The following is a 17,083-nucleotide window of genomic DNA, read 5'->3' as shown; positions in this document are numbered from 1 at the left end:
ATATTATTATAAATTCCGAACAGTGATTTCGTTCGTTAATTGGAAATAAATAATTTATGCAAATATTCTGAATTGGGTTTCCCGTGCAACGGGCATTGGTAATTTCCGCGAGTGTAATAAATTCTGTAATGAACGCTCATAGTTTGCGTAGATTATAATCCCAATTTAATTTCATCGGTCGCGGTGAATTTAAAATTCATTTTAATGTTTGTTTTATTTCGTGCCGTTGAAATTTAAACGAATTTCGAAACGTTCTCGCGGGCTGCCGGCGCGACGCTGACAAATTATTTCAAACAGATTCCGATGTCAAAGAGTGATACGATAATTTTCGAAGAAGAATCGGCGATTCGTTCGGAATTTACCGTGCAGCCGCGCGGAATACGAGCTATCGCTGACGATGCATAACTCGATGCCGGGTGCATCGGTGCAATTCAACGAAAAATACGATAAGATGACGGCACTGGTTATGGAGGACCAGTAAAATATCGCGGTTATCTGCTGATCGTCGCGGAAAGTTCAGTAAACTGGTGAAGAATACGTCCCATAAAAATAGTTCAAACCGTCTCTCGCGTATTTGCTAATAAAACGTACGATAGTTACAATTTGTACTCGTATCTCATCGAAAGTAGTCTTTGAAAGCAAACTTAGAAAAAGGATAGAATTCGATACAATAGTTTTAAAATGCCTTTCCTTGGCAATCAAGCATAAATCATTTAAAAGTTTACAAACTGTTCGTTGCCATTTTTATTCGAGCATTTAACTGTATTTAAATAATAATTGAATTATGGAACAGTTAATTAATTGAAACCTAGTAGCTTCCATTGGCTTTATTTACGGTTGTCTAACATTTTCAGTAATTCGAGCGATATTGCTCGTTAACAGAGAGTTGTTTGGCTCTGGTATCTTTCTTTCTATTTGCAGATCGACCGTTAATAAACGTATCGCTCCTTTTATTGGGAACCCCTTAACCCGGCGAGAGCCACCGCGATTGCCACGCGAAGCGGAAACAACACGGAGACAGGCTCGCGTCCACTTCGTCGGGGACAATCTGCTTTACCGCGATCAATGATTGGCAATTTGCAAAAATCCCCGGCGGTTTCGCCTGCGCGGATTTACGTCGTTACGCGACTGTGCAAAATGTGCTCCCGTCAAATGGATTTGCGGTCTCTGCGTAAAGTTATGCACGAAAGTGCCGGGTGAAAAATGCAACAGGGTTTCGTCGAACGCTCCGCGAATTGCGGCGAGTCGATGGCAGGAATCGATTCGTTAATCGGGTACTGTAATTGCCACCATACGCGCCCGAACATGTAGCTTTCAACGACGACAAAACCAACCTATCGAATTAGACGAGAATATGGTTCAAATTTTTTATTTCCATTTTTATTATTTTCGTAGTGTTCATTCTGAAAATTGTCGAGTCCCTAAAGGGCGGAACAGAAATGTTTCTGGTAGTCTTTTAACAAATTTTGGATGAACGATGAGTGGAGTTGTACATAGATTGTGAGCTTAATAGCTTGAACATTGTATTTTTCAACGACGATAAAACCAACCTATCGAATTAGACGAGAATATGGTTCAAATTTTTTATTTCCATTTCTATTCGTTTCATAGTATCCCCTATAAAAATTCTGAAAATTCTCGAGTCCCCAAAGGGCAGAACAGAAAAGTTTCTGGTAGTCTTTTAACAAATTTTGGACGAAGGATGAGTGGAGTTGTACATAGATTGTGAGCCTAAAAGCTTGAACATTTTTCAACGATGATAAAATCAACCTATCGAATTAGATTTCTATTCGTTTCATAGTATCCATTATGAAAGTTCTGAAAATTCTCGAGCTCCCAAAGGGCGCAGAACAAAAGTTTCAGGTGGTCTTTTAACAAATTTTGGAGGAACGAGGAGTGTAGTTCTACATAGATTGTGAGTCTAAAACGAAAGTAGCGTTCGCCGGAAGGCTGTCGGGATTACGTACGAGAAATTACGTCGGAATCAATCGTTCGCTTTGCCACGATTTCTATTTCCATCCCGGGATAAAAGCGTCCGCAACGATTTCAATTTACCTCCGTACAGGCGATGGTCGAACGAGTTAGGTCGCTTCGAGGCGGATATTAATTTCTTTCGGTTGATTTATTAGCGGCGCGGCGCGCAGAGCCGGACTGACGACGAGTAAAAACGCTTGGAACGCCGGACGACGATCAGTATAATATGACGCAAAGGGAGAAAAAGACGAGAAAGGTCGGAGATGGGAGGCGGGGCTCGGGCTGGAAGCCAGCTACGGGGCCAGATATTCATGAAATCGTCGTAGAAAAGTTTCGTTGCGATACAGCTGCACACTCGACGGGATCCCATTTCCTTCTTGCGCCCAGCAACCTGCCAGGATATGCACGCATTTATATCTGTCGGGGTTCCGCTGCCGGCGTAAACGATGGTTCGCCCCGCGAAATATATTTTTCACCGGTCAATACTGTCTCTTCGCGGATGCACTAAACGTCAATCTTGAACGCGGCCGGAAATATTGATGAAACCATTCGTCTCTTTTACTCGAATACCAAGATAATAACTTACGCCGCGCGAATAGAGTTTATTTCAACCCTTAACCTCGCTCGACAGCCATCGCGTTTTATTTTCGTTCGTTTATTACTCACGTTTACCATAAAATCCATTGAAAGGGCGTTTTTACAATGGTGGTTGCTCGTTATTATTATAAACAGTGTCAATTCGTGTATAGTCACATCTTTACTTTGTGCAAGTTTTACGTAAGAGTTTGTTTACACGTTAATTTATTAACATCTTTAATGCGTAAGAGAGCATCTCCAAATGTCGAGTTTTATTATCCATCATCCTTTTCTGCAGCGTTTTATTATCGATTCTATCTCGTCTGACCATATATGCCCACGTTCTACTGATTTTTTATTTAAAACAAGGAAATTTGTTTTCACCTGCGGAATTTTATTAAAAGATGTTATTATACTATTATATTATACTCTCAGAATATTATTTATGTAGAAAAGATAAAGTTTGTCCCTCGTCTGATCATTCATTGATACATTCCACTGATTCTTCTATATTTCCTTTTTGTACGGTCGAAGTACGGTCAGCTCGTGATTCTTTTCGCGAATAGAAATAAAGAAAAACGAGTTGATATAAAATAATAATAATTAGCAACCTAGTTGAATGCAAAAATCCATCGTAAACAAGTGTGAACCCCTAAAAATTACAGCGTAAGAAACTCTAGTGGGAACGGAAACTAAAATACGTAAATTTTGATGTATCTGAACCACAAAAAAACAAGAGTGATTTCTACCCATCGTTTCGCGTATTAATTGCGGTTCTCTGGGCGAAAGAACTTTCTCCAAACGATTACTAACATCTTATTACCGGGGGCACGATTAAAACCATTCGCCCCGACGAAAGATTATTCTCGTTCCGGCTCGTACGATCGTGAATGGAGGGATTAAGGGACGCACAAACGAACGGGGGAAACCGAGGTTCGCTAAGAAGCTCGCAGTCATCGTAATTTATTCCCCATAAACTCGGAACGTTCCGGGACGTTCGCTTAACCAGCAATACGATTAATGCATATTAACGTCATAATAGAGGCCAATACGTACGGGACGAGTCGGAAAGGACGAATCGCATTACTGCATTTACCGATCCCTCTCTTTTCATCCGGCTCCCATTTCTTCCCTCCAATTAGTCGCGCGGAAAGGGTCTGAAAGGGAGGAAGGGCCGCGAGGCGGGATGCACGGTTCAAAATGGCCAACCAGTCGCGTCTATCGTCGACGGAAGGACGATCGAGATCCTCCGGAACTGGACAACAGAAGCTCCCTTCGTCCCTAAATTCGCATGCACTGTATTTGCAATCCGTTTCGCCATTGAACAATCGACACGAAAAACGAATCGATGCAGATCTCTGACAGCTGAGAGAAATTTCAACAATGAAATCACACCAACTTAGAAATCACTAATAAATAAAGCTAAAATTGAAATGATTTCTTCCTAAATAAATAAATGTAAAATTAATACTTTCTCAACTTGACAATGTTTTTTAACAGATTTCAGTTGCTTCTGTCGAGTATCAATATCGGCGATGCTCGAACGAGAACTCTGAAGTTTATTTAAAAATCATTGTTCTGGGTAACAACGTGCGATCCTTTATTTGTCTGTTATTAAAGGAATATTTTATCGCAGTGAGCATGCGCCGTTTTATCGACGAACAAAATTCAAAAGTTACGTGGGAACGAAACTGCGGGGGGACGAAGCTAAATAAATAGTTCGGTGTACCTATTCGGATTGAAAATTTATCGAAATATTGTTTAATGATAACGGTGGGGTTTAATCAATCGCTCGACCTTACTTACGGTATTAACCGTTCGACCAGGGAAAATTAATATTTGCATTCCGGTAGGTATTTTGTCATTATTGAATTCGACAGTTATATCGAGAAGGTGGTTATCTTCTGTAGGCTGTTACGAACTGATTAAAAACGGAACGTGCATGGACATCGCTGAAATAATTTGTATTATCTTCCCTTTGTCGCGACAAATAATAATAATTTTATCGTCGTGCTACTGGATTCTTTTAAAAACATAAAATAATATGCAACGGTAATTAGAACCTGTATAAATGGTTACGAAAACATAATGTGGATGTGCATAATAGCATTTTCAATATATGAGTAATAACGCTGTTATTTGAAAAACTGTATTTTAAGAATATTAATTAATATACTTTTTATCGATCGTTTGTCATCCAATGTGCACGAAAATACAAAGAAATACAATGTGAGAGGATAAGATTCAATTTTTCGCCTTGCACCAAGATTGTTATAGTATCGTTTTAAAAATCAATGATGATTTTGATCGGTAATGTTTCAAGTGGATTCTATTTTTTTATTTCAGCAGCAGACACGAGCACGAATCAACAGCCACGCACAAACGCCACTGTGTTCACCACGCAGGCAGACAGCGGGTCGCAGGTCGTTGGAAAAACGAACTTCGCGGTACCAGCACCGCCGCCATTGGCCTCCGCGGAGAAGGTCCGCAGACTCTCGGATGGCGAACATTTCCGACAACCGAACGTCACCGTTGGGGGTCATGCAACCGTGCAGAAACAACTGCAGGAAGCACAGACCCAGGCACAGGCGCAGGCGCTGGCCGACATGATTTTGAAGGTAACTTTTTCTCGCCAACTCTAAAAAATCCAGCCCTCCATCGTCACGTTTATAACATCATTCCGTAAATTATTAAATCAATAAGTGTAGGTTCGTTTATTCTTATGTGTCGGTTGTAGAGACGAATATGGTATTTTCAATAGTTATTCAATCAATGTACGTTGGTCTGAAAGTATTTTGTTGAAAGTGAAGTTCATCGAAATGAAGAAACAAACGGGAAACTTTTCAGGGCACTACTAAAATGGCTGTGAAGAGGACGACATCCGATCCCGGGCAGAGATTGCACTTGACGTACCAGACGTCGGTTCAATCGGCGACCAATCAGCAACAACAGCAGCAAAATAACCAGCCTCAATCTCAACCCGCAGTCACAGACAGTTTCTCGATGACAGGTTACTCCGAGGACGGCGGGTACTTTAGTCCAAGCCTTCAAGACGAAGTGTTCCAGCAGGTCACCGCAGTTCCTGACAGCGTTCTGCTTCACGCTACTCAATTGGACTCTCTACAGGTGAGACATTGCCTATCTCCAAGTTTATTGATTTCATCTTGCACGCTCGGTATGACCCCTTAATGTAAGCGACAGTGATTGGCGAATCTACAAAGCCCAGTACCCTATCTACAACGTTGCTTCTTCGCCCAGGAATCGTGAATAGCAAAAACAGAAATGCGTCTCTGAAACGTGATATCTAATTTCAATTTATTCACTGGGGCTGTGTGAAGAAATAAAAAATCGTAATTGGGTCATACGTGAATATAGAAAATTTCAAATGGCATTTAGAGTAATAATAATAATGATAGACGAATAATTAAAATTCAAACTAACGAATGATACTTTTCATAAATGAAGATTAAAAGAGTTAACGATTCGGTTCGAGACACGTTGCAACTGTCCACGAATCGTCTAGAGGCTTCGTTTCGTTTCTTTTCACGGTGCCCGTCCACGCGAACTCCTAATTTACAACTTTATCCGGGAACCGGCGTCCCGGTTGACAAAGGGCGAGGGTTAAGAAAGGAGTCACGCGAAAAGGAGGGAAGGCATTTGCATTTTCGGCGGTCATGTTAAGACACAATATCTCGCGATCCTTTGACGGTCTAATTAGCCCCGGCGTCTCATTATTCGTTCCACGTCGAGCGCTGAAAACGCTTTAGTTTCAATTACGTCACGGCCTCGCCGGCCCCCTCGACGCAGAAATTTAATAAGACGAATTATTTAAGTAGTTGGCACCGACTGCACCAACGATGCTTGCAATGCTACTTTGTGCCATTTGAAAAGCACCGGATCCCCGCCTCTTCCCTACCCTATCCGCCAGAGATATCTTGCATCCTCCACCGCCGCCACCCCGTCTGCTCTCGACTCGAACCTCTCGTCGTCGAGTAGTCTCGTTAATGTCTGACCCACGGATACCAGAGATTCCACCCTAATGCCTGCATCTCCTACCGTTGGATCACGGAACGCCTTCGTTCCGCGAACTTTTCAGCAAAATCCATCCGACCTCTTCCGCAAATTCAATTTTTCACGGGTACGATTCGACGACGAATCGATATCGCCCCGACGGAATTTAACGCGAAGGGCACGCTTTTCCTACCATCCCTCTGTTACGCGTCGAAAAAACTCCGCTATTCGGTTAATCCTAAAATATAAAAAAAAAGAAAAACATTCGTCGTATTATTGGAAAACAAACTTAGTTCATCCAGACGCGTATTAAAGTTACGAGAACACTTCTACAAGCTCAGAAACGCATTTTAAAATGTCTGTATAGAAAAATTTCTGGAGTGAAACAACCATTGAGATGGACTTATTCCACTATTTCGCATAAAATAATGTTTTGCAATCATCCAAAAACACCGGTTGCCGTTCAGTTTCAGACGGCGAGCTTGCTCCAGGAGCAAACCACCGAACAACTGCAGGACATCACTCTGGAGGAACGATACTCGTCTCAGCACACCGTGAACCCAGACCTCCAGGCGTTGGTGAACTCGCCATTACCCGACTCTTTGGCCGAGTTCAGTACATACGGCGCACAATACACGGAAAGTCCGCACACCCTGCCCACCCAGTCCCCGCTGCCATCGCCTCTGACCAGACACGACAGTCCAAGTTTCACATATCCGACGCCACCAGCCAGCCAAGAGGGCCTCCTGACCGGGAGTCTGCCGTTGCTGAGTCCGCAAGAGGACCCGGAGAGCGTGAGGCAGGTCTCGTCGCCGCTCTCCGCAGCTTTCTACACGTCCACCATGTCCTCCGCGGCAGCGGTGGAGGAGGCTCTCAGCGAAGTGTTGCCAGGGGAATCCGACGCTGACGCCGACCTCTACGGATCGGGTTCGCCCAACCCTCACTCGCCACTGCCAAGCCCTTTGTCGGCGACACCGGCACCGTCGCCGTTGTCCTCCCTGCCGCCGTCCTCCGTCTCGTCGCCAGGACCGGTGTCCTTCACGGGCACCAGTTTCCCCGTGTCGCCTCACCACGCTCTGCAGAGCCAGATGATGCCAAACTCGGAGGACCCGTTGCTCTCGTCTACGCCGAAGGACTTCACCACGGCCAGCCGCAGACGGTTCGAGTTTCAGTCGTACAAGTTCATCACCAGCCAGAACCTGGTGGACTTCGGCCTGGGGAACGGCAGCCTGGCCGGGATCGTCGTCGACAACAATGGCGAGTTCAAGCTGATACAGACCGCGGGGCTGCAGAAGACGAACGTCCTCGTTCAGACCGGCTCGCTGAGCCCGGCGTTGACCTTCAAGAAGGAGATGCGCCTGGCGACGCCCAAGGTGGAGCCCGTCACCGTGAACCTCGGCCTGAACGTGCAGACGAACCACCAGTACAACGCTGGACAGTTCAACCAGCAGCAGGTCGTCAATCCCGCCAAGTTTCTCATACAGACCAACACGGCCAAGAACGGTAACATGAGACAGAAGACGTCCAGCCTGCCGATCCCGGTGGAGCAGATCAAGGAGGAACTCCTGGACGAGGACGTGTTCCTCAATCCCAGCAGCATACCAACCGGTAGCCCTGTACGACACTGTAGGAAAAGGCCTAGAATGGACGGCGGCCTCTACGCCAGCGCGTCTCATTCGTACCCGTCGAGGCTGAGAAAGGCCTGCGATCGACACTGGGACAGCAGCTACACGCCGCCGCCGATTTTGGACCCGTCCCGTCCTGGGCCCGGACTGTACGCCAGGTTACATCAGTACGAGAGAGACTCCGACTTCAGCTCGGACGACTCGCAGGGAAACGACGGACCACCGCCCAGGATCAACATCGGGACGAGGTACCAGGCGACGATACCGCCGGTGGGCAGCGACGGTGACAGAGGAAAGGGAGAACCCGAGGCTGACCACTTGCTCTGGGATCCTGGTATAAATAACGTGCTGACCGACAGCGAACGTAAGTGTTCATTTTTCCTAAACGTCGTCCGTACGGTGTGATGTCATAAGATATTTGAGGCTTTGACGATCCGGGTTAGGTGTCAGAGTCAGTACGTCATCAGAACTCTGACGAAGCTAGCTGCAATGCTGGCGATACATCAAAACACCCTTTCAGAAGGCCGCTTATACCCGGAAGCCTTAAACAGCTTATCAACTGTAATATCATATTATAATTGCCAAGTGACTTGACTCTGGGACTACTTCTGCTTGTTTTCATTTGTAATCGTCGATCAGATCAATGGTTTGCTGTATCCTCAAATGACTCACGCGAGCAAAATTCGATAGAAGTCATCCTAGGGATAACGCACTTTACGAATCTTCATCGTTACCTAGAAATAAGTGGAAACTACTTCGGTACATTTGACACGACTAATTTTTCTTTGCAGTGGAGATGTATTTGCAATTTGCATGCTGCGCTGCGGTGCCAGGCGGGGGGAGGAACAAAGAGTACGCGTTGCATCTGCTGCACATGTGCAGAGGAAACATTCATGTAAGAATATTTCGACTTTGCTTTTATTCTTATCCTCTTTTCTGAGGGTACTGTGCATACGTTAGAAGTTGTATACTGGGAGGGCACTTCGCCTATCCCCCACTTTCGTCGTATGACCAATCAGACCCACGTTCCTTTCGCTAGCCAATTTCTCGAAAACGCACAGTATATTTCTTAACGCCCCACACGGCTCACAGTGACACGATTACGGCTTATTTTAAAAATTAATACTCATCGTACAAAGAACTCTCTGAATAATAGGAATATCGATATTTCTCTGGAGGACTCAAATATTCTACATAGGGCAATTTACATACTTAGTGGTACAACGTATTATTTACAGCGAATGACGTTTATTTTTTCAGGAGGCGATGCTGAAGCTGATGAGACCAACGCCCATGCTGCCAATGGAACATCCGCTGCTCAGTTACGAGTGCCAGGAATCGGACAGGTGGACGTCGCAGGAAATGGACGTGTTCTATCAAGGTCTTCTCAAGTACAACAAGGACTTCTCCGCGATCTCGCGCGACGTGAGTGGCAAAACCGCGAAACAGTGCGTGCAATTCTATTACCTATGGAAGAGGCTCTGCCCGGACGAGTACAAGAGACTGCGTGTCCGTCATGGAAAACCAAAGATTAAGACAGAAAGCAAAGATTGCAAGGACACGAGGGAACTTCGAGATGCTATCGCATCCGTGACGGAGATGGACTTCGGTGAAGACAAATCGATCCTCCATCGTACTCTGGTGAGTGTGATAATAAAACTTGCGTCGAAAGTTGGAACACGGCCTCGAGTAATCGGTTGGATTTGTTTCAACTGTGTCGACCAAGGCTGGGCATTGCCATTGTCGGGGAATACATAAAATATTCGAATTGAAATATGCTTCGTGGATGTTTAACGGTTCATTTATCGCTCAGTTACAGACGAACGAGAGAGAAAACTCGGCTACTCTGACCACCAGCGACGGGGAGCTGAGATTATTCGCATACGACTGCCCAGATGTGAGTACCAATGTTTGCAACACTCTGCGTACTCTACCTACAAGCTTTACTTATACGACTTATGAAACAATGTTTAATTAAACGATAACAGAACTGCAATTTCACCGTTAGGATGATATAAAATAACGTTTATTAGTTGTTCAATATAACTTATAACATTTTGATATTTTTTCAAACTGAAGCATAGTTACTCTCTATATAATTATCGAGACTACTCGAGTACTTTTCTGTACTTTTCACCGTGCATACGTTCTAATTACTTATGGACGTACACCGAGTACGAAGCCTCCACCCCGAACTCGTTGCAAAACTATCTGCCCATTAAATATTCCTAAGCTATTAACTATTCTAATCGATTGAAAGCAAGTGGGTTCGTACTCGGCCTACACTACAGCTCAAAAGTTTGGGATCGTAAAATTAACTGGCAACATCGATATAGCCTCTAACAATAATTTATTACGTTACTGGAATAATATGAACCTTGAAAGTAGGTAAACTTTTTATTATAAAGAATATTGATAAAAATAGTAAGGGTTGAGGGGGTTAATTGAAAGAAACAAAGGTGCATTAGTAAATATGGTGTGAAGCTAATAATTTCAGAGATATTCAAGACTGAAATAATCCATAATAAAACATGCCCATTGCTCTGTTCAAGAGAACGCGAGATAAGAGACGAAGAGGCGGTGCAACCGAATGAATAGTGGGCACACAATTGATTTTGCTACGCCATTGACGTTGGCATGCATCGATCACAACACACACATCCGTACAAAAATTATTGACCCGCAAATTCGCGGGATATCTTTGAAATATTACTTCCCAGATATTCTTTGTTTCTTTCAATAGATTTCACCCGCGAAGTTTGCACAGTTTATTCACGTCCAATAAAACACGAGATAGTTTAGAACGATCCCAGGCTTTCCGGCGTCATCGTGCGCGCTACGCGTCTGAAAAACCACTTTACATGCGTACATACGTGTGAACGTTTAAGTGTCGCATGTGATTTGTTGTTGACCTTGTCGTTTCTTCACGCTTTCTATCACAAGGACCGAGCGTGTTGTGCGTTGTGCGTGACCACTGCGTTTACTTATCTGTCGTCGTTGTTGTTTGTTTGTGTTGTTTATTTTTGCTTTGTGTTTCTTTGTGTTGTCAGAGCTTTAGCGGAAGTGTAACAGTAACGATGGCCGGAAGCACCCAAACCGCCCAAACCGGCAATACCGGCCACGCCACAGTCAACACCAACTCACAAACTCACACTAGTTCTGAGCAACAACTACCCGTGCCCACCCCACTTCACTACCCCTGCAAGATTTGCGGGAAGTAAGTCTCCAATCTCTAATCTAAATTATCCATTCGATAAACGATGGGCCGGCCACTGACACACGCGCCTTTAACGGCGACGAGCGGCAAGTATCGACACATATAGACACCTCGCTTCTAGAGAGAAATAAAAGCCTTCCTGCATACGGTCTTGGGACCACGTAGCGAACCAGTGCCCGTCGTAGACGTCAGACTTTGGTCACATATGCTACCTGTTAATAAATATCAGGGTTACGTTCCTTGAACGAGTTAGCTGCATCCAAATATCTTGGCAGAATACTCAGAACCATTTTGCATTTAAAAAAAGACATTGATGACCTTTATATGCTCCCTATGCACTTAGGAAAGAAACATTTGACTTTTTGTTTCAAACATTTTATACAGGGTGTTCAGCCACCCCTGGGAAAAATTTTAATGGGAGATTCTAGAGGCCAAAATAAGACGAAAATCAAGGATACTAATTTGTTGATTGGGGCTTCGTTAAAAAGTTGTAGGAACACAGTATATTTTCGGTAAGGAATTTTTTTCTCGAAAGTACGTAGAATTTCGAGGGTATATGTATTCACCAAAAGTGATTATAATCGATCCCCGCAGCTAAAAATAATTTTTTTAAAACGATTTGAAATTTTTTATTTTCGCCGAAAAATCTGTCCACTTTCCTGAATTTTTTTCTCGAAAATGCGTAGGATTTCGGAGGTATTTATATTCATCAAAATTGATTGTAATTATCCCCCGCAACCAAAAATAATTTTTTCAGAGTGATTTGAAACTTTTCAATTTCGTCGACAAATTTAAGGGGAATAGGTGTACGTATGGTCAGACATTCTATTTTCAGTAATGAATTTTTTTCTCGAAAATGAGTAGGATTTCGGGGATATGTCTGTTCACCAAAAATGATTGCATTTGACCCTTCAAATGAAAATATTTTTTCCATGGATGATTTGAAATTTTGTCGTCTCATTTTGGCCTCTAGTATAGATTTTAGAGGTAATCTCAGGTTTTCAGAAAAATAATCCTCCCCTGCAAGAAATATTTCATATCTCTACTGTCTCATTATTGTGTGAAACTAGAAAAATTGTCTGCTTGTATTATACAAATTTCTATCTTGAAAAACTTTCATCCTGACATAGACTATCGTACACACGTTCAAAGTCCGTTCTTGCGGCGCCCAAAAATGTTAATTACAACGGTATCCCTGATATTTATTAACACTCTGTACTACAAACATACCTTTACAAAATAACTCATGGCGATGCTTGCATCCTACTTGCTGCTGAACTGCTGCTGAATCGCTGCTGGCCAACTATATTCGCCGACGTAACATCTGGACAGTATACCGTGGCAGCAAGTTGGATATATTTTCAAAAAAAAACGGAACTATCCTCTATATTGTGTATTGCGAATCTTTCTGTACTTTTCCAGGAAATATCAAACATGTTGCATCACATTCCTCGTAACCGTTTCATCATTCAGAAGCGTTTATTTGTGTATGAATTTTCGAACTGAATTTTCTCGATAACTGAGCCCCAAAAGCTATTCTACATTTTTTTCATATTTTTTTACGAGGAGTCACCTTGTACATCATATTTTTATATACCACGTAACAATGAATAATATTAAGTTTTGTTAAAAGAAATCAACCAAACCATCTCTTGATCGATGCATTATTAGAATATCGCTAAAAATGACACGTTGTAGGATAGGATCAAATGAACAATATTCATCATTATTTATGTGTGCATTATGGAACAAGTATCAATGGTGTATTTATCAAGGAACAAATACTTTATAATTTCATTTCATTACGATAGTTAACGTATTTGGTTTGCATCGTTGTTGATTAATTTTATTTCCAAATTTCATTTACTTGTTTCGCTTCGTCTCTATATTGCATCTTACTCTAAACTATCTCTCGTTCGAATTGTTGTGTAATATATTTCCAACACGTCAAGATGAACGATTCCGCACATGCAATCAACGATCAACGTCACAGTATACCATTCGCATGATCCGTCACTATTTAGCTCGTTGTAAATACAAAATCGCCCTCGACAAACATTCTCCAAGCCATCTCCAACTGTACACGACAAACTTCAAAAAAAAAAAGAAAAAAAAAAGAACAATCCTTCCGTAGGAAGCATCGTCGATTCCCCATCAAAGCATCATTTCTCCCCGATCCACCCCCATCGATCAGCCGACAACCGTTCGTCTAATCTGGTCGTTCGGTCTATCTTGCAGAGTTTTCAACAAAGTGAAAAGCAGAAGCGCGCACATGAAATCTCACAGGCCAGTGCCCTCGCCCGATTCAACGGGTCAGGAATCTAAACGGCCTGCACAGCAGCAGCAATCCAAAGCTCAACAGTCCCAGCAGCAGTCCAGCCAGCAACAACGTCAGCAACCACAACAACAACAACAGCAACAACAACAACAACAGAAGCAGCAACAACAACAACAGTTGCAGTCGCAACAGTCGAGCAGCGTTTCGCCGCAGGCGACGGACTTCGCCAATCAGCAGCCACTGCCTCCAAGCAACGGCGACCCAGGCGCTCAGAGCACCGCGCATTTATGGCACAACCCGACGCGGCTCAGGCCACCATAGGACAACGCCCAACCGGTTAAACTTAAGTTACCTTAACGAAGGCTGTAACGGTACGATAGGAAAAGAAAATGAAAAAAAATGAAAAAAGTATTACGGTCGCGCGAACTATATAGGCAGGCACTTATACAACCGCGATCGTCGATGGATCGTCGAGCACGATACCACCCCGCGTGGAGGCGTCGTCCGATGCCTCGATCATCGAGGCGGTTGGCGCGGCGAGCGTTCGACGAAAGCGACGCGAACGCTTCCACGATAGATAGTTCCAAAACGAGATATACCTCTTGTACGCGCTATGGGCTCGAACAGCGCGACGGATCGCGAGTTCTACGGCCAGGCCAGCCATAACTAAGTTATAAAAAAAAAAAAAAAGAAAAGATGATTAAAAGGAAACCGTACGCGACTCTAGGCGCCGAACCGAACGAGGGAAGGCGACCTTATATCGTAGGGACAGTGCGCGACGAAACGAGGATCAATTACCTCGGCGTGTTCGTCCAGGATCGAGGAGGACCCGATTCCGTAGTCGAAGCCCCCGTTCGACGAGGAGACAGGGTACCGGAAGTCCCTATTCGCGTCCAACCGACGAATTAATTAACGAACGTGCAAGCTTTCCGTCTTTCTTTTCATTTTACGGTTTCACGTGGCGCGTGGGAGGGATGGGGAGGGGGAGGGTGGATAACCACCCGTCATCGACGAAGAAAAATGGCCTAGAAGAGCGGGAGACCCGAGAGCACACAGGGACGCGTTTAGTAGACGCGTCGACAACAGTGCGACGGGGGGTTGGGTAGGGGGAGGGGGGCTGACAATTTAAATGAGAAATGGAAATTTTACCTACGACGAGTGCTGTAACGTTAAACGATAATCGCGGTTTTCGATGTACCTAATTGCTATTCGCACGCGAGATGTTCCCAGATTGTGCCACAAGACATTACTGTTACCTGTTGCCTCTTTATCATTCTTTTCAAACGTTTTCGATTGTTCTTTCTTTTCTATTTTTCATTTATATCCTCGAGCGGCGATCGGCTCGCGAGAACGACGTCGCGCTTCCCGGGCGGGACTTTTGTTACGGGAGAGTAACTTTGTTAGATTCGAATTCGGAAGGGGGGTGGTTCTCGAGACGCGGAAACAGGAAGCGCGAACGCGGTTCGCGGGCATATCCCGCGATCACGAGGCACGACTTGTTGCACGTTCGCTCTAGTTTTATTTAGTTTAAATATCATTAGCGTATTTGAATCACGGTAAGTGTGCGGCTCTTATCGGAAAGGCGTTCGTAGATTTGTTGAACCTCCCTGATTTTGTTACCTCTGTTACTTAATATATTAACTATATTCGTCTGAATAAATTTTAATATATATATATAAATATATATATAAATATACTATATATATTTGTGTGTATATATGCACATTATACATATGTATAAACAGATCGATGTAATTGAAAATGAATTCGTAGCTTAGGATGAAATAGTTCTCTAGAAGGAGACAAGTTGTTCAAGTTTCGCTTCGGTGACGATCGAGAGCTTCGTCGATGGCCGAATGTAACATAAGTGATTATACATACAGCCATGAGTACATTATACATACGTGCACCGAACACAGACACAGAGTAGAGAAACGTTTATTAATGAAAATGAAAAAAATAATAATTATTATTATTCGTCTAACGGATCATTAGATCGCGACTCTATATGTACATAATGGGTGTACATGTCTGTACATATTTAACATCAGTGTCTGTATGTACAATTCAAGATGAATTTTAACGCAAAATACGTAGGCTAGGTTTTAGGTTGTTTTAGGAGGGATCTATATAGAAACAAAATATATATACTTGGCTTGATTTTCTACCTTACTAGGGACTACATGGCGAAACTCTTGGAGGAGCAATGGCGGATCGCGAGACATTCGATTCTGTTGCTTTTTAGTTTTCTCCAAAGAGGCAATGATGTTCCTGTATGTAAGGTGCCTTGAATTGTTATTTGTGTTTGCTGTGTTTGAAATTCTCGCGTTGAAATTACCATTTCAATCTGCCAAAGGTACGTTGTTTTATTTTATTTTTTTTTTTTTATTATTATTAAAGCATGAAGAAGATTAAAGTTTATTTGACGGAGATATTTAGAACGCGTCTGTTTAAGTTCGTACGTGGAAATTCGATTCGGTGGACAGATTCCACCACGTTTCTGTTACTTTTTAATTTTTTTTTTTTTTTTTTTATATATAGGAACATCGTTTCGAAAAAAAAATGTCGAGGCTCACGATAAAAGGAAGATGCGTCGATACGATTTCGAACGACGTCTCGTGGTTTGTACGAGCGTTGTTCGAGTTTTCAATTTGTCGTTCAAGAGTGTCGTCTATCGTGGTTGCTCTAATTCTACCTTAAAGCTATTGTTATTGTTAACACTCTTCTTCTTATTAACTTTTACCTAATTAAAGAATAAATCACGAATATACATTTTAACTTTTTAAACTTTTCACGTGTAAAACGCAAGTGACTGAGGATGCTTTAAAGAATCTGCCAAGTTTTAAAACACGTAATGGATGGCTTTAAATCTTCCACTTGTTTTAGTCAGCGAGATAAAGACTACGTTCGCGAGCGAATGTCGAAAGTTCTGCAACAGACAATTTATTGAGCGAAAGGGAACGATTAACTACCGTCGACGTTCGGCATTCGAGGAGGTCCGTTCGATTATAAAAAAAAAAAAATACTCCGAGAATCGTCTGTCTTTATGTGTGTCTTGTGTTTCGACGTTTCACCACTTTCTGCCCCCCCCACACTTTCCCCTCCAAAGCCCCCGATTTACAAAAATGTAATGCGATTTAAACAACAAAACGTTCCGGCCACACGAACATTTTCGCGATATTCTTTCATTTACAGGCAAGAACTTTAAAGATCGTAAAGACGAGTATGACCAAGGGCACCGTTTTATCTATCGATGACAAAAAGGGAAAAAAATACGCACAGGGAACGAACGGGGACAATTTATTTCGCATATACCACGAGAAGAAACGAGAACGTTACGTTTGCTATTCGACTCGAATTAATTTTTCAATTAAACGTTATAGATATTTACGGCCCCGTGGA

At 43.1% G+C, this 17,083-nt stretch overlaps 1 protein-coding gene across 6 annotated transcripts in view; it reads left to right on the top strand.

The window, feature by feature from the left end:
* LOC122399109 overlaps positions 1-14,579 on the top strand; it is a 605,244-nt gene extending 590,665 nt beyond the window's left edge. For 5 of the 6 annotated variants that reach the window (XM_043399523.1, XM_043399526.1, XM_043399525.1 and 2 more), the window contains 8 exons: positions 4,897-5,168; positions 5,398-5,676; positions 7,029-8,550; positions 8,978-9,081; positions 9,447-9,827; positions 10,000-10,083; positions 11,237-11,403; positions 13,642-14,579. In XM_043399523.1, coding sequence (XP_043255458.1) covers positions 4,897-5,168; positions 5,398-5,676; positions 7,029-8,550; positions 8,978-9,081; positions 9,447-9,827; positions 10,000-10,083; positions 11,237-11,403; positions 13,642-14,002 — 3,170 coding nt within the window. In that variant the 3' untranslated portion in view covers positions 14,003-14,579. The remainder of the gene's footprint in view (positions 1-4,896; positions 5,169-5,397; positions 5,677-7,028; positions 8,551-8,977; positions 9,082-9,446; positions 9,828-9,999; positions 10,084-11,236; positions 11,404-13,641) is intronic. The other variant, XM_043399528.1, reaches the window with a different exon arrangement.
* Positions 14,580-17,083: the final 2,504 nt, after the last annotated feature.

Source organism: Colletes gigas, unplaced genomic scaffold (genome assembly GCF_013123115.1).
Source record: "Colletes gigas isolate AHSC1104 unplaced genomic scaffold, ASM1312311v1 Colletes_gigas_Sc00012, whole genome shotgun sequence".
NCBI classification, from domain to species: Eukaryota; Metazoa; Arthropoda; class Insecta; order Hymenoptera; family Colletidae; genus Colletes; species Colletes gigas.
This window is presented reverse-complemented; position numbering and strand designations above follow the sequence as displayed.